This window comes from Cibotium barometz, chromosome 35, assembly GCF_041138505.1.
Source record: "Cibotium barometz isolate CiBa-2024 chromosome 35, ASM4113850v1, whole genome shotgun sequence".
Lineage (NCBI taxonomy): Eukaryota > Viridiplantae > Streptophyta > Polypodiopsida > Cyatheales > Cibotiaceae > Cibotium > Cibotium barometz.
Genome location: NC_141080.1, coordinates 45,625,019 through 45,652,220, shown reverse-complemented (window position 1 = coordinate 45,652,220; position 27,202 = coordinate 45,625,019). Strand labels below are relative to the sequence as shown.

Sequence of the window (27,202 nt, the reverse complement as noted above, 5' to 3'; positions counted from 1 at the left end):
AGTTGGAGTTGTTTTTTGAACACGAGCATAGATCTAGTTGATTGGCCTTGCTGGTCTTCAACGGATAAGTTCATGGCTCTTTTAAATGGATCTTGTTGGTTGATCTAACTGTTCTTCAACGGAGAGTCCACATGGATTTTATGTGATTATACTCCTAGGTACTATGAGCTAGGAACTATTGAAAAGGCCCCTGAGTGACCAGGTGGTGAGCGTTCTCGTTGCCGATGATGCCATAGGTACGCTAAGGAAGGAATGAATGAAATATGGATTTTATGGAAAAATCTTGATTATACTCCTGGGTACTATGGGCTAGGAACTATTGAAAAGGCCCCTGAGTAAAGTACTAGGTGAGGCTAGAGGCACTGACCAGGTGGTGAGCGTTCTGGTTGCCGATGATGCCAGAGGTACGCTGAGAAAGGAATGAATGGAAATTGGATTTTGAATGAGGTCGTGGGAACCTAAGTGGATAAGTTGGAAATTGGACCCTGGAAATAAAATATTGAGGATTATGATGAAAACACTCTGGTTTTATTGCAATGCTGTTTTGGAAATAGTTGAATCTAAGAAAAGACAATTTCATATTGAGTATGTAAGTGGTGTGTCTATTTAATTTTTGCACGAGTGCAGGCTAGGGGACTTGGGAACTCTTTTCTCTGGTACTTGAGACAGAACATAACCAAATTTTTATACTAGATTCTATCAATACAGTGGTTGGGTGGTTGGCTAACCCATGGGATTGGATGGGGTTAGGTTAGATCGATGGATTCCTATAATAAAATTCAATTCTGTTCAAGTTACGATAGTTGAAGTAAGTCATAGAATAATCCTTGTTCTATGGAAAAGAATCAACGGCTGTGCCTCTTTTGATGGAGAAAAAATGGTTGGTCTCTATGAACCAAGTGCAAGTTCCTCCTTTGAATTGGCCATGTGACCCGCGCGTTCGGTCAGAATAACAAAGGATAGTTAAGGCTCTTGACTACGTTAGAAGATTTTCATGGAGGAATCGCCTATGCTTTCTAGACAAGGCAAGTTTTTCCTGGTTTGGTTTTGGAAGGACTGAGGGATTAGTCTCTTGTCCGGACATTCGTGTGCGAGGCCCCCAATGGGAAGCTCTATCTTGCGCGTGAGGTTGCCATTCCGCTGCCAGCACACCAGAATTCGATGCACAGAGAGGACAGGGATCTCACAATTTTCAGCTTTCTATCATTAAGCAAGTAATTAGTGCCAATTCTACTCATCAATTAGTATCATCAAGGATTCAATCATACCATTGGGGACTTGATATTGCTTTCCAAAGCTTCATATTGAGAAAGCCCCTTGATTCTCCCCTCGTCTCCAAATCAAGGTATTTTTTGCTCACTAAACAGAAAATTACTCACTAATAGCTTGATTAGTGCTAATTATCTAAATGGTTCATATCTCCCATTCAAGTGTTGCTAAACCTCTATAAAGCATCAAATCAAATTTGCCCCTTAATTTGAGTGGTCAATTTGTTATTCCAAAATCGGATATAAATCTGTATCAGCATTGTTTGGGACAATTGGATTTCTGAGCTTATATGCTTCATGTACCTCATCTACCAAGCTCATAAATCATTTGTACAAGGACAAGACACTGGCCATTGATAAGGCTAAGACCTCCTTAAGCAGATTCAACGCATTATCATTTGGAAGGGACATGCATCATCATCATGTCAGGCTTTATGAACACATTTAGAATATGATCAATCTTTGTCTACATGGATTTCATCACACAATGAAATCAAAGATGAAGAAGACCAAGGGCTACATCAACATCAAGATCTACATCAACATGAAGAAGATCAAGAGCAACATCGACATTACGAGCTACTTCAAGAATATCTTCATCAACATATGGGGGACTCTCCCTTATTTCTAAATTCCTATTCTATGTTGAGTCATGGTTCTCTGTCCGGGTCGTCCCCCAAAATCTGAATCTTTTCGACTTTTTGGGTTTGTTATATAGCCTTGATGTTATAAAAGGCATAGGTGGCTTCCTAAACCAATCAAGGCCAGCCCACCTATGGTCACCCCTCTATCCTAAGTGAAATGTAATCATAACTAGATGTCTAGCATCTGTCATCATAACTGGCATTGTAAACCTAATTGACGTAAGACGTATGGACACCAACATGGTCATCATAACCAGCATTGTAAATAGTAACTAGAGCTAGCATTGACATCATAGTAGCCATGGATATTTTGTTAGGGAGGGTGTTAGAAATACACCAAAATATTATCTGACATTGGGGATACGGGCATCCAGTCATTAGGTTTATAGCCAACTTGGTGTGAACACTCTAGGTGTGAACAACCTCTTAGTTAGGGTCAAAAGATAGGGTTTAATGCCTATAAAAGGGTATTATACTTGGTGGTTCATTCATATCGCATCTCTCATATCATTCATGATACAATCACCTTGTGTTGTGCCCAATTCGCTCCCTCTTCTTCCTCCTCAACCATGGAGAGATTTCATCTTCCATAGCTCCATGGTTGGCCTGTGATTACCAACACTATCAGAGTTTTCTCTCAAAATCTCTCTATGAGAGGAGACGCCAATCCTATTATCTTTGAGGAGCTGGTTGGATTACTCCTACATGAGGAGTAGACAAGGAAGAAGAGATCCAGAGGTGATGCCAGTAGAGGGGACCAATCCTTCTACTCAAATGGCAAAGGCAAAGTGGGCTCATCACAGGCTGACACCAAGAAAAAGAAAGGAAAGTGACAGCACTTAAGTGGCTTTGTACTGCAAGCTTGTAACATTGAGGCGGAGCTCCCACTGACCCCCATTGGGAATGGCTGCCTTCGGGCAGGAAAATTGGCAGCTTCACTGGGATCTCACTCTCGGAATATATATATATATGTATATATATATATATAAGGAAAAGTGTTCTATATACTGATCATTTCTCCTCAATGATTTACAAATTCATCAATGTGCAATAAGCCTAGAATACAGCATTCGTAAATACAAAAAAGGCTTCCATCCTTTCTAAGTCATTCAAGAAGACAAAAAAAACTTCATCTTTTCAAAGTGGCTCAAACACAGAATTATAAAAAAGTTCAAGCCTCCAGTACATGAAAGCCATCAACACCAATTTTGAGCCACACAATGCACAGTTCATTCTTTAACGGAAAAAAGACAACAAGATCATGCACACCTATCAAAAGAGTAATGACTCATGCTAGCTTCATAGGTCAGAACAGCAACACCTCATGATAAACCAACCCAAATGTTTACTCTCATTATAAAACCAACTTTACTGTACATGAATTGGAAAGGGCGCAAACGCTTTACCTCAGGTACATAGTGCATGAGCATATTTTGTATCCCACTTTTGAGAGTAACTGAAGAACTTGGACAACCACTGCATGCTCCTTGCATCCGTAACTTGACTATCCCTGTCTCCCTAATGAACCAAGCAGATGAAATTAATGGAGCGTCTCTCTCTCTCTCTCTCTCTCTCTCTCTCTCTCTCTCACTCACACTCGGAGATCATGCTCCAAGGTATTTTTGCCTCACCATCGCCTATGTATCACATATTACACCCCCATTATGGTACTGGTTGGAGCTAGACAGATTTGCATTGCATTCTTGTATACCCTACGCATATAGGTTGCATACTGAGCCTCTAGCAGTAGTGCTCCATCCATCACACCCCCCCACTAGCTCAGTACTTTCATACTTTATTTCATGTTCATTTTGTCCTTTTTTTTTGGACATCCAGAAGACATTGACAGTTGTACATTGATTTGTCTCATAGGTCGAGTTCGGCCTCTAGTAGACGTTAATACAGCTTTCTTTCTCTCTCTCTCTCACTCACACCCGGAGATCATGCTCCGAGGTATTTTTGTCTCGCCATCGCCTATGTATCACATATTACACCCCCATTATGGTACTGGTTTGAGCTAGACAGATTTGCATTGCATTCTTGTATACCCTACGCATATAGGTTGCATACTGAGCCTCTAGCAGTAGTGCTCCATCCATCACACCCCCCCACTAGCTCACTACTTTCATACTTTATTTCATGTTCATTTTGTCCTTTCTTTTTCTGGACATCTAGAAGACATTGACAGTTGTACATTGATTTGTCTCATAGGTTGAGTTCGGCCTCTAGTAGACGTTAATACAGCTTTCTTTCTTTCTTCCTTCATTGATGTATACCATTTTATACCCCCAGTATGGTACAGGATGGAGCTAGCTAGGTTGCATATCATGATTGTATACTCCATGCATAAAGCTTTGCATTCTCCTAGTAGTAGAGCTCCATCCCCTCTCCCACTCATTGTACTTATTGCACACCCAGATTCAGCTTTTTAGTTCAGTACTTTTTCATTTTGTTGGGATGACAGAGGACACCCCATACAGGCAGGTACACCGATTTGTCTCATAGGCCGAGTTCGGTCTTTTGGAAGACGTTAATAAAATCTTTCTCTCTCTCTCTCTCTCTCTCTCTCTCTCTCTCTCTCTCCACTTTTCGCCCCTGCTCACCGCCCCCCCCCCCTCCTCTCTCCCTCTGTTCGCTTCCGCCGCCCTCTCTCTGGATAGTGATGTATATGATGCTTACCTTTGTTGCTGGAGTTTTCCTTCCCAAATGTTATCCATTAGGAGCTCCTAGTACCTTACTTTTCCTCATAGTTTTTGTTTCAGTTTCAGTTAGTTGTTTAGTTGTTTTAGCTTTTCTTACACAAACATTGTATCAGATCCACCAATTGTTGTAACCTTTTTGGTCTCACAGGTCATTTTGGCCTTTTGAGGACGTTAATATATCATTTCATTTCATTTCTCTCTCTTCGCTTTTCGCCCCTGCTCGCCGCCCCCCCCTCTCTCCCTCTGTTTGCTTCCGCCGCCCTCTCTCTCTCTCTCTCCGCTTTTCGCCCCTGCTCCCTCCCTCTCTCTCTCTCTCTCTCTCTCTCTCTCTCTCTCTCTCTCTCTCTCTCTCCACCGGCGGAGACTACAACAGAGGATCAGGACCATACTAGCACGGCATGGCAGACGTCCAGTCAGAGTACTCACCATGGAGGACATTGAGGATATCCGCCATCGACCGATGAGAGACATCTTTGGATAGTGATGTGTATGATGCTTACCTTTGTTGCTCGAGTTTTCCTCCCAGATGTTATCCATTAGGAGCTCCTAGTACCGTACTTTTCCTCATAGTTGTTTCAGTTTCAGTTAGTTGTTTAGTTGTTTTTAGCTTTCCTTACACAGACATTGTATCAGATCCACCAATTGTTGTAACCTTTTTGGTCTCATAGGTCATTTTGGCCTTCTGAAGACGTTAATATATCATTTCATTTCTCTCTCTCTCTCTCTGTGGGAAGTTCTGCAAAAAGTCATGGCCAAGACCGGGTTTAAAGAGGAGCTCGTGAAGGTGGAGGACAAGCTCGGCACAATTATCAAAGAAAACAAGAAGATGGTCGACTCTTCCGTTACCGCAATCATAAACCGCCTCTCCAAACTCGAGAAGGGATTTGACAAAATCCAAGAGCTCGAAGAGAGATCTTCCAAGCAAGAGGCTGAGATTTCAGCCTTAAAGGAGGAACTAGTGGAGGCCAAACTGCATGCTAAAAGTCAAGCGGCTGAAATCTCAGCCCTCAAAAAGGAGTTGGAAGCCACTTCAAAAAGCAAGCTTGAGGATGGAGAATTTCAGCCCTCCTTGATTGAAGAGCTGAATACCATCAAGGAACAAATGAGGATCATTCGAGAGAAGGAGGAGCAACATAAAGAGAAGACATCTTCATGGGTGGAGGTGATCACAAAGACACAAAAGAAGATGGACGAGGCCGAGAAATGGATCGAGGTCGCCAAGAAAGGGAAAGGTAAAGAATCGCCACCCATCCCCACTCCCACCATCATCAACATGACCCTTGAAGAGGAGCAAAGGAGGAAGACCCGGGCCTTACATGTACGAGTGTCCGGTCTAAAAGACCGTGATGATGCGGAAGGGGAAACCAAGGAGCTCTTCTCTATGATGGGCATTGAAGCCACGCACACAAAGGCATGGAGAGTGGGAAAGAAGAGGGAAGGTAGTGGCGAATCTTCTTCTAAGGAGAGAGCACTTATCATTCGTTTCCCCTCCATGGAAGCGAAGAAGGACTTCTTGAAGAGACGTCCTACACTCAAGCAAACGGGAATATTTCTTGGAGATGACCTCACACTCTCGCAACTTGCCCACATGAAAGAAGTTATGCCCGAGATAAGGGCAGCCCGAGAGAAAGGGAAAGTGGCCTTCTATAGAGATGGTAGAGTGGTGATTATGGAGAGGCGCTCTTCATGACGGCGCGAGACCTATGGGACTACACTCAAAGTTGCTACTTGGAATTGTAATGGATCTCTACGCCTTGATGTAGGGGCTTTTGAGGATAGTTTCACTGGGAGGGACATCATCTTCTACTGTGAGACGCATCAGGCTCCTGGACAGTCCATGCCACATGTTAGTGGATACCGATGGGAGACAGCTTGTAGACAGGAGACTCGTTCAGAGCATAGAGGACGGGGCTCAGGAGGAGTGGCAGTATTGTTTAGAGAGGAGCTACAGCCACTGATACATATAGTCCACAGAGATGAGCAGGCTAGGTACATGTGGGTTATACTGAGGGCAGAGACCGGCAGATATCTCTACATTGCTATATGCTATTTTGCTCCTAGTACATCAGTGTATGCATCACCTAGCGGGCAGTCTCCCTTTTCTATTTTGGATGATGACATTTGGGAGTTCTCCAGGGATGGTGACATCATTCTCTTGGGGGACTTCAATGCCAGGACCGCCCATAGCCAGACAGTATTTTATGATACCTCAGAGGAGATGTTGAGGGAGCTTGATGTTAGGGATATGGGCCTATCTAGACTCTCACAGGATGAGGAACATACAGTGTATGGGCGGTATTTGATAGACATGGGGACTGCACATGGATTGGCCATCCTGAATGGCCTACAGAGATTCCCGACATCGGGCGGTTTCACTAGCTTTCCACATCGGCATGGTGCTAGTACAGTGGACTATGTTATGGCTCAGCCCAGTCTCATTCCCTCTTTTCAGGATTTTATGGTAGGCACTAGGCCGGTTGGAATAGCAGTGGATCATGCTATCTTGTCCTTCACTCTCACATTTCAGTTCAGTACCGCTCCATTGGGACAGGTCTCCACACACACTCGTTATACCTTTACGAGGGAGACTGACACCGTATACACGGATGAGATATACAGACGCCTATGTGCCGAGGAGCCGGGACGGCCATTAGATGAGCTCACTCAGATATTGATAGAGACGCTTCATGCTGCAGCATCAGAGGCATATCCCCATAGTCAGCCTACACAGAGACGATCTGGGAACATGCCCCAGAACAGTTGGTATGATGAGGAGTGCAGAGAGATGAGGATCAGATTACAGAGAGAGGTGCTCATGGGTGTTACCACTCACAAACAGTCACGGATTACCTTCCGGCACCTAGTGCGACGGAAGAAGAGGGCTTATCGTGCTCAGTTAGAGAGGGATTTGTACCAGTTGTTTATGAGTCAGGACTCAGGCGAGGCATGGAGACTATTCCATGAGCATTCACCATCACCAGCCATTACCTCCACAGAGATTTGGGGTGAGTATGCAGCATCCCTGTACACAGCACCAGGACAGCCGCCCTTGCCAGACCCATCGGAGCCATGCCCAGAGACGTGTGCTTTCTTTACTGCTGAGATGGTAAGGAAAGCTATTGACAGGATGAGGACTGGGAGAGCATATGATCATGATGGTTTGGTAGCAGAGCACTTTATTCATGCCAGAGATATGCTTGCAGAGCTTATTGCTATGATGTTTAACCGAGCCATGTGTGAGGGTTTTCCTGAGACTTGGAATATGTCCACGATTGTGCCTATCTTCAAGTCAGGGGATCCTATGCTTCCTGGGAATTATCGTACCATCATGATTGGTCACACATTGGCTAGATTATATGCATCTATTCTTGAGCAGGAGTTGAGTAGATGGGCAGAGAGAGAGGGCATACGTGCATCAGGGCAAGCAGGGTTCAGGAGAGGTTTCTCCACTCTTGACCATATCTTGACACTCAGAGCTATTATTGAGGAGGGCAGATTATATGGCGGGAGGATTTACTGTTGCTTTGTGGATTTCCGCAAAGCTTTTGACACGCTACCGAGAGCCAGACTGATGCGCAGACTACAGGAGATGGGAGTGCCCACAGAGCTGATTTGGGGAATCATGGCTTTATACAGGACAGTTGTGGGGCAGGTACGTACTACCCAGGGTGTATCTGAGATGGTTCACTCCACTATTGGGGTGAAACAGGGCTGCCCCCTTTCCCCCACCTTATTTGGGATGTATGTGGATGAGGTTTCGGACTATGTAGAGCGGGAGGGTGACAGAGAAGCACAGCTAGCAGGGACATGGATTCCGTTGTTATTGTATGCTGATGATATTGTGCTGATCTCAGATTCTCCAGAGGGGATGCAGCGTCATTTGGATGCATTGCACATGTTTGCAGAGGACAGTGGATTGTCTGTTAACCTTGGTAAAACCAAGGTGATGGTGTTTAACACCACAGCACAGTGGGTTAGGAGGTCAATGCCCACCTTTACATATGGTCAGGAGACAGTGGAGTATACAGATGCATATACTTACCTTGGTGTGGTTTTTAGTGGCCCACTATTTTCCTTGAGGAGAGCAGCGGAGACCAGATTGACCAGAGCTTATGCAGCATTGGGGAGACTAGAGAGGATGTGTTCGCAGGTTCAGTTTCAGGAACCTCGAACAAAGCTCTGGCTCTTTGACACTTTGGTCACTTCAGCCATGCTGTATGGAGTGGAGATATGGGGACCCTCAGTGGATCACCACAGCCGAGCTGGTAGCACTGATGGATGGAGACGTATGGAGAGGTCCTTGGTTTCTATGATTTCCCGGATGATTAGGGCCAAGGCCTCCATACCACATGATATTATCCGTGCAGAGATGGCTGCCCCCCCATTGGTAGTAGAGGCACTCACTCGATCAGTCTCCTTTATACGTAGCACTTGGGCTCTCCCTAGAGACAGATATGCTCGCTTAGCCCTGGAGTCTTCACGACAGTTGGCATCACAGGGAGACGGATCATGTTGGTATGCACAGATGACAGCTTGGTTCCAACTGCATGGCTTTAGTATGGACAGGCTACCTCCATTTCAGTACTCCCTGGATGCACCCTCCCTCTCTCTCACACGGGCACAGATTACCAGACTTATCAGGCAAGACTTGACTCAGCTGGACACTAGGAGGACATGGATACAGCCGACACACGAGCTTGGTACGAAGATGGCTTTCTATAGAGATCATCTTCTCCAGCTCATGGAGGATGGGTTTGTGATTAGACCCAGCTACATGGATACTCATCTTTCTCATGGGGTACGGTGTGCTATTGGTCAGATGCGCACATCCTCACACCAGCTAGAGATTGAGACTGGCAGATTCAGAGGAGTACCAGCTGAGGCCAGGATTTGTCAGCTATGCCAGATGGAGCCAGAGACAGAGTCACATTACATATGTCACTGTCCAGTATATTATGAGATATGAGGCCGTTTTCACTGCCTGTTCAGAGAGGGCTTTGGACCACTTTCTAGAGTCATGAGATACCAGGATCAGAGATGCCTCGGATTGTACTTGCTAGAGCTGCGTAGACATAGAGAGGGTCTCTTGAGAGGGAGGGGATCAGAGAGGGAGAGACACCTACAGAGGCAGATTACAGACTTCTTTCGACCAGAGATTGAGCAGTCAGGTCAGCAGGCATTGCAGCTAGCCCCAGAGTACAGCTGCACCAGAGGTACACTGATTGATCGGGCTATAGAGCTGGGGCGGTCCAGGCGCCCCAAGATGAGAGGTCCATCTCGACACCGGCGGAGACTACAACAGAGGATCAGGACCATACTAGCACGGCATGGGAGACGTCCAGTCAGAGTACTCACCATAGAGGACATTGAGGATATCCGCCATCGACCGATGAGAGACATCTTTGGATAGTGATGTGTATGATGCTTACCTTTGTTGCTGGAGTTTTCCTCCCACATGTTATCCATTAGGAGCTCCTGGTACCGTACTTTTCCTCATAGTTGTTTCAGTTTCAGTTAGTTGTTTAATTGTTTTTAGCTTTCCTTACACAGACATTGTATCAGATCCACCAATTGTTGTAACCTTTTTGGTCTCATAGGTCATTTTGGCCTTTTGAAGACGTTAATATATCATTTCATTTCTCTCTCTCTCTCTCTCTCTCTCTCTCTCTCTCTCTCTCTCTCTCTCTCTCTCAACCTCCTCGCCGCCTGCTGCCACCTCCCTCTCTCTTCGAACCTGTGTCGCCTCCTGCCCCGCCTGCTGACTCTCTCTCTCTCTCTCTCTCTCTCTCTCTCTCTCTCTCTCTCTCTCTCTCTCTCACTTCGCTTCCTTTGCTTCGCCTCTGTCGCCTCTCGCCTGCTGCCCCTCTATCTTCGAACCTCTGTCGCCTTCCGCCTACACAGACATTGTATCATATCCACCAATTGTTGTAACCTTTTTGGTCTCATAGGTCATTTTGGCCTTCTGAAGACGTTAATATATCATTTCATTTCATTTCTCCCTCTCTCTCTCTCTTCGAACCTGTGTCGCCTCCCGCCTGCTGCCCCTCTATCTTCGAACCTCTGTCGCCTCCCACCTGCTGCCCTCTCTCCCTCTCTCTCTCTCTCTTCGAACCTGTCGCCTCCCGCCTGCTGCCCTCTCTCCCGCCTGCTGCCCTCTATCTCTCTTCGAACCTCTGTCGCCTCCCTCTCTCTCTTCGAACCTGTGTCGCTTCCCTCTCCCGCCTGCTGACTCTCTCTCTCTCTCACTTCGCTTCCTTCGCTTTGCCTCCTTCGCTCTCTCGTGTAGCCGCCTCTGGCCTCTCACTCTGTGGGAAGCGCTGCAGACACGCACAGAGCTCTTCCTATGGCCAAGGGTTAATTAATTTTTAACCCGAAACCAGCCTTTTTCAGCCCAAGACAAGATGGAGAGGATCGACATTGAAGACCTGATCAAGGCAGCCATCCAACAACACAAGAAAGAGACGGACAATGCAATTAATATGGTCAATCGGAGCCTTCTTGACAAAGTCAAGAAACTTGAAGCGCAGATAGCAGCCCAAGATGCAGAGATCGCAAATCTCAAGATAGAGATAGAAGAAGCACATGCTCAACATAATTTCAAGGAAGGTGAAATTCAGCCCGTCATGATGGAGGAGCTGAACACCATCAAGGGCCAAGTGAGAACACTTCAAGAGGGAGAAGAAAAAAAGGCATGGGAGACCTCCTCGTGGGTGGAGGTGCTCACGAAGACGCAAAAGCAAGTAGATGAAACGGAGAAATGGATAGAAGTGGTCAAGAAAGATAAGAACAAGGAGGCCAAAACCTCGAAGATTATCAACCTAACCATTGAGGAGGAACAAAGAAGAAAGACAAGGGAACTTCATGTGCGGATCACGGGGCTTAAGGACGGTGACAATGTAGAGGAGGAAGCCAAAGATTTATATACACGCATGGGCATTTCGAGGCCTACACACACGGGGGCTTGGAGAGTGGGCAAGAAAGACAAGAATGGAGGAGAGAGCTCTCATTTTACACTTTCCCACCTTGGAGGCCAAGAAGGATTTCTTGGCCAAGCGCTCCGCCCTTATGAAAACGGGCATCTTTTTAGGAGATGACCTCCTTGGCACAGCTAGCACATATGAGGGAGTGCATGCCGGAGATTAGGGCAGCCAAAGAAAAAGGGAAGCTAGCATTTTACAGAGGAGGCAGAGTGGTGATACTAGAGAGACGCACCACCTGACGGTGCGAGACCTATGGGACCAGTCTGAGACTTGCAGTATGGAACTACAACGGAGCATTGAGACTGGATGTGGGGGCCTTCGAGGACAGCTTCAGAGATAGGGACATCATCTTCTACTCGGAGACGCATCAGGCCCCAGGCAGCACATTACCGAGAGTGGCGGGATACAGATGGGAGACGACTTGTAGACAGGAGGCCCGTTCGAAGCATGGTGGTCACGGATCTGGAGGAGTTGCAGTTCTTTTTAGAGAGGAGCTTCAGCCACTCATCCATGTTATGTGCCATGATGAGAGCGCGAGGTGCATGTGGGTCACAGTGAGGGCAGATGAGGGTAGACCCCTATACATTGCTATATGTTACTTTCCACCCAGCACATCTCATTATGCAACGCCCAAGGGGCAATCTCCATATATGATTCTAGATGAGGACATATGGGAGTTCTCCAGGGAGGGAGATGTTATCATACTTGGGGACTTCAATGCTCGAACGGCTCAGTACCAGACCTCCTTCTTTGACACTTCGGAGGAGATGTTGAGAGAGATAGATGTGGAGGAGATGTGTTTGACCCGGAGATCACAAGATGAGGTGGAGTGTACTAAGTATGGGAGATACCTCTTGGAGAGGGGGACTGCACATGGGCTGGCCATTTTAAATGGCCTAGAGAGGTATCCACTTGCCAGTTGCTTTACTTGCTTTCCACACAGACATGGGGCCAGCACAGTGGATTATGTTCTAGCCTCGCCAACCTTGAGTACCGGCACAATCGTGGAAGTACTCCAAGTCCCAGGAAACCCCTCACACATGGCTCTATTAAACATGAGAGCTAGCAAGTCTACAATCATATCTCTAGCATGTATGAAATGCTCGGCTACAATGCCCTCCTCATGATCCTGTGCCCTCCTTGTATGCAATCTGTTGATGGCCCTCCTCACCATCTCTGCTGTGAAGAAGGTAGAAGTGGGTGGACAAGGCTCTGGAGGGTTCGGTAGTGGTGGCTGCTCTGGTACTGTGTAGAGGGAGGCTGCATACTCGCCCCATGTATCTGGAGAGGTAATGGTCGGAGGCGGGGGGTGCTCTCTAAGCAATCTCCAGGCCTCCCTAGAATCCTGACTCAAAAACAACTGATAGATGTCTCTCTCCACCCGAGCTAAGAATGCTCCCTTCTTCCGCCGAATGAGGGATCAGAAGATGATGCGTGACTGTCTATATGTAGTAACACCTGTCGCCACCTCTCTCTGTAGCCGGGCTTTGAGCTCCCTACAGTCATCATCATACCAACTATTCTGGGGCATGCTCCCAGGACGTGGTCGTACTGTGGGCTGTGTGTGGGGGAAGGCCGTCGCTGCAGCTGTATGTAAAGCCTCTGTTAGGATCTGTGTGAGCTCTGCTAATGGCCTATGTGGATCCTCTGCACTCAACAAGCTGTAGATCTCTGCGGTGTATACTCCATCCTCTCTACAGAAGGTATATCTCGGGTGATAGGAGGACTGCCAACCTGGCGGGTACTGTAGTGGAAATCCACGGTAAAGGAGAGAAGTGCATGATCCACCGTAACTCCGATGGGCCTGGGGCCAATCGCAAAATCCTGGAAGCAGGAGTTGAGCAGATGGGCAGAGAGACAAATGCAAGTGCTATGCAATAAGTGGTATAATCTTGGAGTTGACCAACTTGCATAGGTGAACTTGCTCACTGAAGCTCCCGCTCCCCCCCTGCTCGCGCTGCCTGCACGCCCTCCCCCCTTCCCACCCATGCGCCCTTCCCCCCCCCCCCCCCCCCCCCCCCCCCCGCCTGCCCACGCTTATGCGCCCCCCCTCCGCCTGGCTCTCTTGCGCTGAAGCGCCCGCCCCCATCTCCTCGCCTTCCCGCCCCCCTCCCCTCTTCAGTGCCCCGTCCCCCCCTCCGCCAGCCCTCTCTTTCCCCCCACTCCTCCTTTCGCCCTGCTTCCACCCCCCCCCCCTCCCGGGTTTTTTCTTCGCCGCCTTACCCCCCCCTCCCCTTCTTTCTGGTTTTTTCCGCCCCCTGGGGGTTCTTTCTTTTTTTACCTTCCGCCTTCCCCCTCCGCCCCTTTGTGTGCAGCTCGGTTCTTGCAGGTCTCTCCGCATTCGCTCCGCCTTCGCCATAGCTTCAGACTCTAATGGAGGCTCCTCCCGCCCCACCTCAGAGGGACTCTTCCGCAGCCCCCTCGCCCGCCCCTGAGGATACCCCCATCAGGCTTTCTCTTTCGCCAGAAGAGGAAGCGAGCCTCGCAGCAGAGGTGGAACGCCTCCAGGCACGCCTACATGCCCTCCAACTAATCTAGCTGTTGCTGCCTCCTACACAAAGAAACGTGGTCCTGTGAAAGTAACTCCCAAATAGACACCATCTGCCATATAGTCGGCACTCGCCCTAGCAGAGGGGAGATCCGGGATCTTCTCCAGGCCCGCCTTCTTGCAGATGTGGGCTAGATCCTGGACGTTCAGCTACTTGGCCGTGTTCGAGACAACCCAGAGCATGGCCCAGGTCCTAGCCATGAGTCCCCTTGACATCAGGGGCACTCGGGCATTCTTCAGACCCTGGCAGCATGGCTTTGACCCAGCAGCGGCCGAGCAGGGAGAGCGCCTTTTCCATGTTACAGTTTGCTTCCCTGGACTCCGCCGCGAGTACCTTCCGCTCCTCTCGAGGCTAGGAGCACTCGTGGGCTCGGTGCTCGAGACTGGCCCCACAGCAGCTTCAGTGGTGGCTAGAGCAACTGGGCTACCCTCGGTCAGAGTTTTGGTTCCTGACATCTCCTCCCTTCCAAAGGTCATTCAGCTACCTAGGATAGGGGGGGGATGGATTGATCAGAGAGTGGAGTTCTCGGGGCTCCCGAACCAGTGCTTTATTTGCAGACAGGTCGGCCACCTGCCCAAGGCCTGCCCTCGCAGGAGACCCCGACCTTCACCGCAGCAGCAGGCCCCTGGTGGCCCGCCCGCAGATGCGGCTCGACAGGCAGCCTCCAGGACACCTGCTCAGCCTACAGAGACCTCGAAGTGGCAGCCTGGACAGGGGCGCCGTCGAGGGAGACAGCCACAGCAGCACGCCCAGAGACCGATGCAGCAGCAGCCACAGTCTTAGCATCACTAGGTTCCCGTGAGGAACAGTTTTGCTCCCCTCCAGGAGGAGACCCCAGCGCCGACTGAGGACCAGGAGATGCCAGCACCCCCTCCTTCGCCCCCACCCCCCCTCCCCCGTCCCCCCCTCCCGCCTCTGTTGGGGTAAAGGCCCCAAGTATGTACAAGTGTGTACATGTGTATAAGTGTATGCCCATTATTTGGTCCGTTTCACATTCACTTATTAATAAGTGTGGAGTGCACTCCAAGTCATATGTGTGGAGTGCACTCCAAGTCATTGTAAAGGTCACTCTTCTTATAAAGGGGTTGTGGTGTGCCCCTAACTACAACAAGCCAACTATTCACACCCACCAAACATTGGTGTGCTCTCTCTCCCTCTCTCTCTCTCTTACTCTTCCTCTCTGTGTATGTCTCTCCCATGAAACCCTAAAGCCGCAGGTCCTCCTTGCTCCTTCAACTGGTATCAGAGCCTGGTTCTCTTGCTTAGGGTTTTGGCTGCGGTGCTCTTCTGTTCTCCTCTCATCTCCCTCGACCTTGGGGACTACTTTTGTCGCGAAGAACTCCAATTCTGTAGCGAAGAAAGCTTGGGGACGACTTCTGTCGCGAAGAACTCCAATTCTGTAGCGAAGAAAGCTTGGGGACGACTTCTGTCGCGAAGAACTTCAACTCTGTCGCGAAGAACTGCAAGAGCTTGGTCGCCGGTGCTCCCCTCCCTCTTCTCCTCTGCTGGTCGCCCCCCTTTCTGCTGGTCGCCTCACTTTTGCAGCTGGCCGCCTTCCTTTTGCTGGTCGCCCTGCTGTTGCAGCCAAGAAGGCTGCCCAGGCAGCTCAAGGGGGCTGCCCAGGCTGCCCACGCAGCCCACAGGGCTGCCCAGCCAGCCCACGCAGCCAGCCAACGGGGCTGCCCAGCCAGCCAGCCACCCAGCCCACGTGGCTGCCCAGCAGGCCCACGGGCTCCTGGAGTGCCTCCCTTTATCAGATCTGCAGACACACAGCCAGCAAATTTCAAGAGGTATTTTGCTTCATTTTCTGGGGCTTTTTCTTGTTTTCCATGCAATTGTGCAGATTACGCAGGTAATGGTGGAAAACAATTGGGGCTTTTGTCAATTAAAGCCAATTTGCAGACATTGAAGCCGAAATTTTGGGGCTTTTCATGTATTGGCACCGGACAGTCACAATTGCAGGCATTAAGGTGTTAATTGAAGCATTATTGCATCAATTGAGTCCAATTTTGGGTAATTGACCGTCAATCGAAGCTCATTGCAGTGGCAATTTGGGGCTTCTCATGTAATTGGACAATTGGTGATGCATATGTCTTGTGGTAACACTGTCCATGCATATTTGACAATTTTGGGTCAATCTTGACCAAGTTTGACTGTCAAAATTTGGGGCTTTTGGCAAATGTATGTGGCTGCACTGTTTATGACAGTTTTGGGAGATGTATTTTATGTCATTGTGTCAGTTTGATCATTGACAGTGGGAGTATTCCGCAGTGGGAGATATACCTTGGGAGAACATTTGGGTGCAGTGTTTTGCACAGATTCCGCAGTGGGAGATATACCTTGGGAGAACATTTGGGTGCAGTGTTTTGCACAGATTCCGCAGTGGGAGATATACCTTGGGAGAACATTTGGGTGCAGTGTTTTGCACAGATTCCGCAGTGGGAGATATACCTTGGGAGAACATTTGGGTGCAGTGTTTGCACAGGGTTGAGCACTTTGTGTGCATTTGGGTGTAGTGTTTGCACAGGTTTGTAGAGAGTCAAGTATTGACTTTGGTTGTACTTTGCTATGGCAACCACAGGTGAAAGTTCTTCTTTGCTTCACATCAAGAAGCTTGAAGGCTCTCATAATTATGACATTTGGCAAACTCAGTGCTACAATGTGTTGCTCCAGAAGAAGCAGCACAAGCCTATCAAAGAAAAGGGTGTAATGCCTGCTTCTCTTACTGCTGAAGAGTGGGAAGATGTGGATGAGCTTGCGAGATCCACTATCATGTTGTCTGTGTCAGACTCATTACTTTTCAGCATTCGTGAAGAGAAGACTGCTTGGGGAATGTGGCAGAGATTGCAGGACTTGTATGCCCAACAAAGTGCCTCAAGCAAAGTGTATTGGTTGAAGAAACTCATAGGCCTTCAGATGAAGGAAGGGGCTTCTATGACAGCCCATCTCAATGAGTTTAATGGTATTGTCAGCCAGGTTATAAATCAAAAGTTGGCAATGGACGATGAGTTCAAAGCCACCTTTTTGTTATGCACTTTGCCAGAGAGTTGGGACACATTCAGGACAGCCACTAGCAATTCGCATGCTATGCTGTCATATGCAGATGTTGAGGGTGCTCTTCTTCAAGAAGAGATGAACAGGAAAAACAACTCTGTTGGAAAGTCCAATGCAATGAATGCACGTGGGAGATCCCAGCAAAGGGGGAAAAGCCAAGAAAGGGGAAGGAGCAAGTCTCGCTCCAAAAAGGACTTGGAATGCCATTATTGTGGCAAGAAGGGACACTTCAAAAAGCAATGCTACAAGTGGAAAAATGATCAAAAGGAAAAGGGAAAAGGCAAAGACAAGGATGAAGCAAGTGAAGCCAAAGATGCAAAGCCAAAGGGTAAAAGTGGAGTCAAGATTGAAGAAGTCAATGTGTCACATGCAGGTGACAGTGTGGATGAAGTCCTATTTACGTCTTCACTTGATGCCCATTCACTTCTTACAGGTGGTCATGGTATGCACTCATGGATCATTGATTCAGGTGCCTCCTTTCATGTCACAGGTTGCAGAGACTTGTTTGTCAGGTACACTGCTGGCAATGAAGGAGTTGTTTATTTGGGTGATAACCATGCATGCAAGATACTTGGCAGAGGTGATGTGAGGCTTGTATTTTCAGATGGCTCACAGCTTATGCTCCATGATGTCAGGCATGTGCCTGAGATCAAGAAGAATCTGCTTTCTACTGGACAGCTTGATGATGCTGATTATGTTACCACATTTGGTAGTGGAAAGTGGAAGATTAGTAAGGGCTCACTGGTTGTTGCCAGAGGCTCTAAGGTTGATACTCTATACTTCATGTATGCTGGTGTTTGTCACCATGCCGATGTGAATGCAACCGAGTTGCCGCAAATCTCTTTGTGGCATAACCGGTTGGGACACATGAGTGTCAAAGGAATGGAGCTCTTATCTCGTTATGGTTATTTGCCTTCTCTTAAGTTCTCAGGTTTTCAGTTTTGTGAGCATTGCATCTATGGTAGGCAACTACAGTGCCCTCACAAGAAAGCTCTTGGACAGAAAGATGCTCAGTTAGAGCTTGTGCATACAGATGTATGTGAGATGCCTCAGCTTTCATTGGGTGGGGCAAAGTATTTTGTGTCATTTATTGATGATGCCACACGTAAGGTGTGGGCATATCCTCTTCGTCTGAAGAGTGATACATTTTCAGTGTTTGAGAAGTTTGTTGCTCATGTTGAGAATCAAACTGGCAAAACACTGAAGGCTTTGCGTTCCGATAATGGTGGAGAGTATATGTCCAAACAGTTTCAGGACTTTTGTGATGCTAAAGGCATCAAGAGGGAGCTCTCTACTCCTTATGATCCTCCACAAAACGGGACAGCAGAGAGGATGAACAGGACCATTCAGGAGAAGGTCCGTTCTATGTTGTCACATGCTGCATTACCTCATGGTTTTTGGGCTGAAGCTGTTATGACAGCCGTTCACCTTATAAACAGGTCACCTAACACGAGGCTTGGTGGGAAAGTGCCAGAAGAAGTATGGACAGGGAAGCCTCCGTCATACAAGCACTTGAGAGTGTTTGGTTGCGTTGCGTACGTGCACATACGCAGGGAAATGCGCACCAAACTTGATCCTAAGTCTCATAAATGCATATTCCTAGGATATGGTGACAAAGGTGAAATGGGGTATAGACTTTGGGATCCCATGAATAGAAAGATCATACGCAGCAATGATGTCATTTTTGATGAAACATGCATGTATAAGGAGCCTGCAAGGCAACAGGAGCCTGGCAGAGTCATCTTTGATGATGATGGACATCATGGACAACAACAAAGGGCTGTAAATCAGCCATTACAGCAGGAAAACCAGCCCTTAAATGGTGCTGAAAATGGTCCAAATGGACAGCCAGATATGGCAGAAGATATCCCTATGGATATACCACAGTTAGAGGAGATACCGGGCATGATTTTTCAGCCCTATGGCATGGAACAGGAGCCACCGATGGGTGATATGCAGGCTGGACAGCAACCTGCAAATGATGGTCATTGGGTACGGAGGTCCACTAGACCCTCCAGAGTCCCTGACAGGTTTGTTCCAGGGGTTGACTACTTGATGCTCACTGACTGTGGGGAGCCCTCATGTTACAAAGAGGCTTTACAGAGGGCAGATAAGGCTCTATGGGAGCGTGCTATGCAGTCAGAGATGGATTCTTTGCATAAGAATAGCACATGGGATTTGGTGCAGCTACCTACTGGCAAAAAGACATTGCCATGCAAGTGGGTTTACAGGCTCAAAGTTACACCTGGGACTAAGCCAAGGTACAAAGCCAGATTAGTGGCAAAGGGCTTTAAGCAGGAATATGGTGTGGACTTTGATGAGATCTTCTCTCCAGTGGTCAAAATGACTACACTTAGAGCTGTGTTAGCTTTGGTTGCACATGAGGATCTGGAATTGGTTCAGATGGATGTGAAGACAGCCTTTCTTCACGGAGATCTCCATGAGGAGATATATATGAAGCAGCCAGAGGGTTATGCAGTGAAAGGGAAAGAGAAGCTTGTATGCAAGCTGAAAAAGAGTCTTTATGGGCTCAAACAGGCACCAAGGGAATGGTATCATAAATTTGATACATTCATGAAATCCCAAGATTTCAGGAGAAGTGACATAGATCACTGCTTGTACACCAAGAAAGCTTTGGATGGCAGTCTATTGATCCTCATCTTGTATGTTGATGATATGTTGATTGCCGGGAAATCTCGTAAGGAGATGGATGCCTTGAAGCAGAGGCTGCATCAGACCTTTGATATGAAGGATTTGGGTGATGCAAATCACATCTTGGGTATGCGGATTCTTCGGGACAGAAATCAGCATGTGTTGTATTTGTCTCAGAAGGAATACATTGGCAAAGTCTTGCAGAGGTTCAATATGGATGGGGGGAAGAAGACTAGTACTCCGTTGCCTCCATATGTGAAACTCAGTGCTATGGACAGCCCACAGTCAGATAGAGACAGGGCTGATATGGCCAAGATTCCGTATGCCTCAGCTTGTGGCAGTCTCATGTATGCCATGGTTGCTACCAGACCAGACATTGCATTTGCAGTTGGTGTGGTTAGCAGATATATGGCCAACCCTGGCAAGAAGCATTGGGAAGCAGTGAAGGGTATCATGAGATACCTAAAAGGCACACAGGATATGTGCATTTGCTTTGGCAAACAGGATGCATTAGTGCATGGTTACACGGATTCGGATTATGCCGGTCATCCAGATAACCGGAAGTCTACTACCGGTTATGTGTTTACATTCACAGGAGGTGCAGTATCATGGATATCCAGGATGCAGAAGTGCATTGCCTTATCTACTACAGAGGCCGAGTATATTGCAGCCACAGAGGCTTGCAAGGAAGCATTATGGCTATCTCGGTTAGTGGCAGATTTGGGCTATACAGGGGATATTCCATTGTTGCATTGTGACAGTCAGAGTGCCATCCAGTTGGCAAAGAACCCTGTCTTTCATGCAAAGACGAAGCATGTGGATGTGAAGTATCACTTCATCAGAGAGGTGATAGAGGACAAGCTGATTCAGCTTGTCAAGATTCATACGGATGACAACCCAGCGGATCTGTTGACCAAGAGTTTACCTCCAGAGAGGTTTGCTCACTGCAGGCACTTGATGGGCATTGGATGATCAGACATCTGCTGATCTCTCTCCTCTTTTAGGCACACACTGGCCTTTAAGTGGGAGGTTGTTGGGGTAAAGGCCCCAAGTATGTACAAGTGTGTACATGTGTATAAGTGTATGCCCATTATTTGGTCCGTTTCACATTCACTTATTAATAAGTGTGGAGTGCACTCCAAGTCATATGTGTGGAGTGCACTCCAAGTCATTGTAAAGGTCACTCTTCTTATAAAGGGGTTGTGGTGTGCCCCTAACTACAACAAGCCAACTATTCACACCCACCAAACATTGGTGTGCTCTCTCTCCCTCTCTCTCTCTCTTACTCTTCCTCTCTGTGTATGTCTCTCCCATGAAACCCTAAAGCCGCAGGTCCTCCTTGCTCCTTCAACGTTGTTGGGGTAAAGGCCCCAAGTATGTACAAGTGTGTACATGTGTATAAGTGTATGCCCATTATTTGGTCCGTTTCACATTCACTTATTAATAAGTGTGGAGTGCACTCCAAGTCATATGTGTGGAGTGCACTCCAAGTCATTGTAAAGGTCACTCTTCTTATAAAGGGGTTGTGGTGTGCCCCTAACTACAACAAGCCAACTATTCACACCCACCAAACATTGGTGTGCTCTCTCTCCCTCTCTCTCTCTCTTACTCTTCCTCTCTGTGTATGTCTCTCCCATGAAACCCTAAAGCCGCAGGTCCTCCTTGCTCCTTCAGCCTCGCTTCCGCCTCCTCCCGTCCCCGCTCCGGTTTCGGCAGCAGCACCTTCTCCCCCCCCTCCTCCCCCCCCCCCGCTCGCCTCAGCTCCCCGGGAGGCCCTGGCAGTCCCCTAGCGTTCACCTGCAGTCCGGAGGGCTCCGAGCACCGCAGAGGAGACTTACCATGCCGATTGGGGCTTCACGGATATCCTCTATCCGCAGTCGGCTGAGTCGTCTCAACACTAGACAGCGCTCGGAGGCTTTTGATTACTCCTTCACACGGCTTTTTGGAGCAGAGGGCCCCCATGAGCCAGCACCCATCAGAGTTCATGTAGTGATACCTCCGCAGGAGGCACTTGATTCAGCGGTGGCCTTCTCATTCCCTCTCTGTGGCCCACGCGACCGGGAGTGGACTCTAGAGCTCGCTCTTAGCACTTTGAAGACTCAGGCAGTTGAGTTTTCTCACCATGTGAGCGATCTGGAGGTGACAGATGTGATAGGCCAACTATGGGAGTTGGCTCATTTTTTCTTTGATCCCGGGAGTGTGGATGCCTCAGGGATTCGACATTTGGTCGTTCGCATAGTGGCAGACTTAGCACGCGACCCTGGATATGTATGCATACACGAGGTTGCTCTGTCTGAGCGGGAGGCAGTCGCCATGGGACACAGCCAGGGTTGTTTCTCGTACGCGTACGAATCGAATCGTACGTACGATTCGTACGGTACGATATCGTACGATATCGTACGGTACGATATGCCAGATTTGCCCGTTTTTAGCCGTTGCGCCGCCGCCGACTGCGCGTTTTCGTGGCCGTTTCTGTCCGTTGCGCCGCCGCCGACTGCGCGTTTTCGTGGCTGTTTTGTAGCCGTTTGCTGGCCGTTTTGGGCATGGCACATGCTTTGTGGCCCATGTGCCCATTGGCCATGGCCCATGCTACATGGCCTTGGCCCTTATAAAATGCCCACCCCCTAAGCCTCTCTCAAAGCTCTAGCCTCTCAATGCTCATTACTCAAGCCATCAAGCCCCCCCCTCTCTTGAGTCTTGCTCAAGTGACCATCAAGCCCCCCCCTCTCTCTCTCTCTCTCTCTCAACTCTCAACTTTCAAGCCACTCTCTCCCCCATAGGCCCTCTCTCAAGCCTCTCTCTCTCTCTCAAGCCTTTAGGCTTTCTCTCTCTCAAGAGTCAAGACTCAAGCCTCACTCTCATTTTCTCAAGCCTCTCTCTCTCTCTCTCTCTCTCTCTCTCTCTCTCTCTCTCTCAAGCCTATCCATCTCTTGAATCTTCTAACTTCTCTCTCTCTATTACAATGACAAGGGAGAAGAATGAAGCCTTCAATGTGCATGCTATCCATGTAGAGAAAGCCGATGGAAAGTCCAAGTCATATAGGTGGACTTGTAAGTATTGTGGCAAACAATACACAAGTGGAGTTACTAGGCTTCTCCAACATGTTGGAAAGGTGGGGGGGCAAGTTGCGCCATGCAAGGAAGTCCCCCTTGCTATATCCGATGAGATCTTCAACAAGATCAAGGGTGGATTGGGTGCTCACTATGATAGTGGTAGAAGCTCAAGGGCGGATGATGAGGTCATTTCCCCGCCTCGTGATACATCCTCCCCCGCCGCCTCCATCGGTGCCACCTCCGCCTCCGCCTCCTCAAAGAGACAAAGGCTTGAGTCTCCCATGAGGCAAGCCACTCTAGCCCAAGCCACCGGGGGGTTCTCTTCTTCTCTATCACATCTCCGAGAACGGCAACGGCTAGCGGATATAGAGATTGCACGCACCATTATTGAGTGCAATCTCTCATTCCATGTGCTCAAGGTAGATCAATGGAAGTCAATGGTGAAAGCCATTGCAAATGTGGGCCCATGTGAAGGATGGACCGGCGTCTCCTATCATGACATGCGCACGAAGAGGCTTGTGGACGAGAGGGAAAGAATCGATAGATCTCTCAATCCGGTGCGGGCGGCATGGTCCAAGTATGGGTGTAGCATCCTCTCCGACGGATGGAGTGACCGGAAGAAGAGAGGCATCATCAATATACTTGTCTCTTGCCCTCTTGGCACATACTTTGTGCGGGGCGTGGATTCCGGAAAGGCGGGGAGGAAAACATCGGGTGCATTCATATATCGCCATATCAAGCAAGCCATCATGGAGGTAAGTTTCAACTTTCAAATTGCACTAAAGTCTTTAAAGTTTAGGCTTTGGTATATGTGATATGAATCATATGATCATATGTGGCTATATCATGAGTCATGACTCAAGTCTCATACGGCATACGCTCATTGCATCCATTCATGTGCATTGTGACATGTAGGTTGGATCGAAGAACGTGGTGCAAGTCATCACCGACAACGCTTCAAATTGCCGTCGGATGGGGAAGTTGCTCGAGAAGGACTATCCCTCCATAGTATGGACGCCTTGTGCCTCCCATTGCATTGACTTGCTCATGGAGGATATGGGCAAGTTAGTGTGGATGAAGGAAGTAATGACCGAAGCTATCTCTATTGTTACCTTCTTCACCACAAAGGTGAAGGTGCTTGCCATGTTCCGCGAACATAGCAAGTTGGAATTGAAGAAGCCTTCATCTACACGCTTCGCCTACATGTGGCTCGTCTTGGAGCGCCTCCACGATGTGAAATCCTCCCTTCGCCAAACAGTGGTCTCCACAATGTGGAATGAGTGGGATGAGCGAGAATCGGCGGAGGCCAAAGCCATGCAACGGCTTTGCCTAAAGGAGGAGTTTTGGCAGTCGGTCCGCACTATTGTCATTGCGGTCACGCCCTTCTATAGGGTATTGCGGATGACCGACATGGAGGGAGCCACCATGGGCCTTCTTGTTCACTTCATGGGAGAGGCCATAGCAGAGTTACGCGTTTCTCCTTCCATCGACGAGGAGAAGCGCGATGGTATGTTGGCCATTGTGGAGAAGAGATGGAAGTGGATGCGAAGACCTATCCATGGTCTTGCCGCTTTATTGCATCCGGCTTACAAATCACCCGCCCTCTTCACCAACGTGGAGCTACTTGAAGCCCGAGATGCTTACTTGCCCAAAGCATTGCCGGAGGATCGCCATGGGAAGTTCCTTGAGGAGCTCATAAGCTACAATGACCAAAGGGGAGGAGCCGCGTTTGCATCTACTACCTGTTGGAAGAGGGAATCCCTTGTGAAGCCCCTCTTTTGGTGGGAGACATTTGGGTATGCGCTCTCAAGCCTCCAAAAGGTGGCTTTGAGAATCCTAGCTCAGGATTGCTCTTCGGGTGCATGTGAGAGGAACTGGAGTTCCTACTCACTTGTACACACGAAGTTACGTAATCGCTTGAGCACGCAACAGTTAGAGCGGCTAGTGTATTGCCGCGCTAACTTGCGCATGCTGCGCGCAATGCAAAAGATGGAATCAGCGAGACAGGTATAAGTTACAACTTATAAGTTATAAGTTATAAGCATTCAAATTTCAAACTTCAATGTTTATTGAAATTTGGAACCAAATTCTAATACATTGCTTGTCACTTGATCATTGTACAATGTAGGTGAATGTGGATGCATTCAAGCTCACAGGGGACACTCTTCAGAGTGTAAACAAAGTGCAGGATGAGGAGGAGGAGAGGATCTATGCAGAGATCTATCGAGAGCTCGAGTCATTTGATCGACGACCTACTCGCACTCGTCGTGGGCGTGGAGGTAGTGGCAGAGGAGTGCAAGTAGGAAGCCGTGGATGCACGGTTCGTGGTGCTCCCAGGGACATAGTGCATACCTATGTGCGGCGTGGATCGGGTAGCTCCACACTCGCTCTTGCAGATGAGGATGCTCCCTTTGGCTTCTCACATGAGCTTAGAGAGCCCGAGTTCGATGATGAGGGCAACCTTCTTAGCGATGGCGACTTCGGCGAGGCCACTGATGTGTCCTCTTCTCATGAGGATGATTTCAGCGAGAGCTCTGATAGTGATGCCTTTGTCTAGTCTCTCCTTGGGCCTTGGCTCTAGCCTCTCTTTTTGTACTCGCGCCTAGCGCGCATGATCGCATCGCACCTCTATACTTATGTACTTTTGTTTGTCACTTCAAACTTGTTTAGTTGTTTTTAATGATATTTTGGTTTGAAACAACTTCTCTAGACTCTACCCTTCCAAATTGAAAATGTCTATGTTTGTAGGTGTTCTTTAATTTAAAAAACCGTATTTTATCGTACCGTATCCCAAAATTTCATATCGTACCGAATATTCCCGTACGGTATCGTACCGTACGGTATCGTATTTTCGTACCGTGACAACTATGGACACAGCCACTAGCGCCTGCTCCGAGATTCTTGCAGCACACCAGGTGGGCAGATTCGTAGCCGCTCGGATGGGGACTATTCTCCATCCAAGCCGCTTGCGAAGGCCCGCCGTACGGCTGAGACAGCATCCACCTTAGCAGGTCATCCATGAGGATCATCTCATGGAATGTACAGGGCCTTGGCAGCGCACATTATATACGTTATCATGGCTGCTTGAGGCAGGAGCTTCAGAGATGCCTGGTTGGGGGCAGTATTGATATTTTGATGATACAGGAGCACCATTTGGGTGAGAGCAGGATCCGGAGACATGGTTCGGTGATGCCTGGTAGATGGGACACCTTTTGGTCTGCAGGGTTTGACCCCTTGGGTGGGCAGGGAGGAGTATGTATGGTCATTGCGGATGTATGGCGGCAGGCCATTGTGGATCGAGGGATCATTGTGCCTGGTAGAGCACAGTATGTCATTCTGAGGACGCATGATGAGCTCTTTGGCGTGCTCAATGTCTATGCACCCAACCATGCTAGTGCCAAAGCAGAGTTCTGGACCCAGGATGCATTGCCAGAGGCCGCACATTGGTGTGTCGGGGGAGACTTCAACATGCTTGAGGACCCGGCCAATAGGGTGGGAGGCAGTCATGTTACAGTGCACGGTACGGAGCTGGCAGCTTGGGAGCGATTTTGCACGACACTGAGGATCACTGATGCATGGCAGCATGAGGCCTTCTCCCACTCTCAGGACAGTCTTAGTTTCTCTCGGTCGGATCGCCGGCAGGGAGGGACTAATCTATCACGGATTGATCGCTTCTATGTGGGCGACAGGTTAGGGGAGCGAGGGGGCTCCGTTGGCATTCTCGCTGGCACCTCTTTTTCAGACCATGCGCCAGTTATTTTGACACTTGAGGAGAGGACACGGGAGACCAGCTTGCAGTTGAGGATCCCAGAGAGGGTACTTGCAAATCCTAGTCTCGCTGAGGACATTGAGAGGATATGGCATGATAGTCAGAGCTCTGACCAGGATGCAGCAGGCCAGTGTGCCCAGGGACTCATCGAGCTCAGCTCTTTTTTGCACGCTGCAGCCTTGACACGGCTGGGAGAGACTCGCGAGCGGGAGCGTCGGCTGAGAAGTAGCCTTGCTTCGCTTCAGTGCCTTCAGGAGCAGCAACCTACATGTGAGTGGGTGGCGTCCCAGCTGAGCCAGGCACACCAAGAGGTTAGAGAGGCAGAGGAGCAGAGACGTGAGTTTTACTATCGTCGCCAGGCCTCTCAGTGGACGCAGCTTGGTGATAGAGTGACTGGGGAGTTTTTTGAGATTACTGGACCCCGCCATGCTCGAGCAGGAGTCCGCCAGCTTGGGAGGCCGGACGGATCGGTAGCTACTGAGCCCGAGGAGATCAGAGCCATTGCCACTGGGTTCTATAGAGACCTGCTTT

General features: G+C 48.7%; 2 protein-coding genes across 2 annotated transcripts in view; one reads left to right on the top strand and one right to left on the bottom strand.

Moving 5' to 3' along the window:
* The window catches only part of LOC147618510 (nifU-like protein 4, mitochondrial), a 94,226-nt gene that overhangs the window by 4,536 nt on the left and 62,488 nt on the right, over window positions 1–27,202 (bottom strand). Inside the window, exon 5 of the mRNA XM_086774965.1 lies at window positions 3,319–3,430. Coding sequence (XP_086631091.1) covers window positions 3,319–3,430 — 112 coding nt within the window. The remainder of the gene's footprint in view (window positions 1–3,318; window positions 3,431–27,202) is intronic.
* LOC147618511 (uncharacterized) lies at window positions 23,120–25,768 on the top strand. The gene is made up of 2 exons (XM_086774936.1): window positions 23,120–23,657; window positions 23,818–25,768. The coding sequence occupies exons 1-2, from the start codon at window positions 23,184–23,186 to the stop codon at window positions 24,913–24,915; spliced, it is 1,572 nt and encodes a 523-aa protein (XP_086631062.1). The 5' UTR covers window positions 23,120–23,183; the 3' UTR covers window positions 24,916–25,768.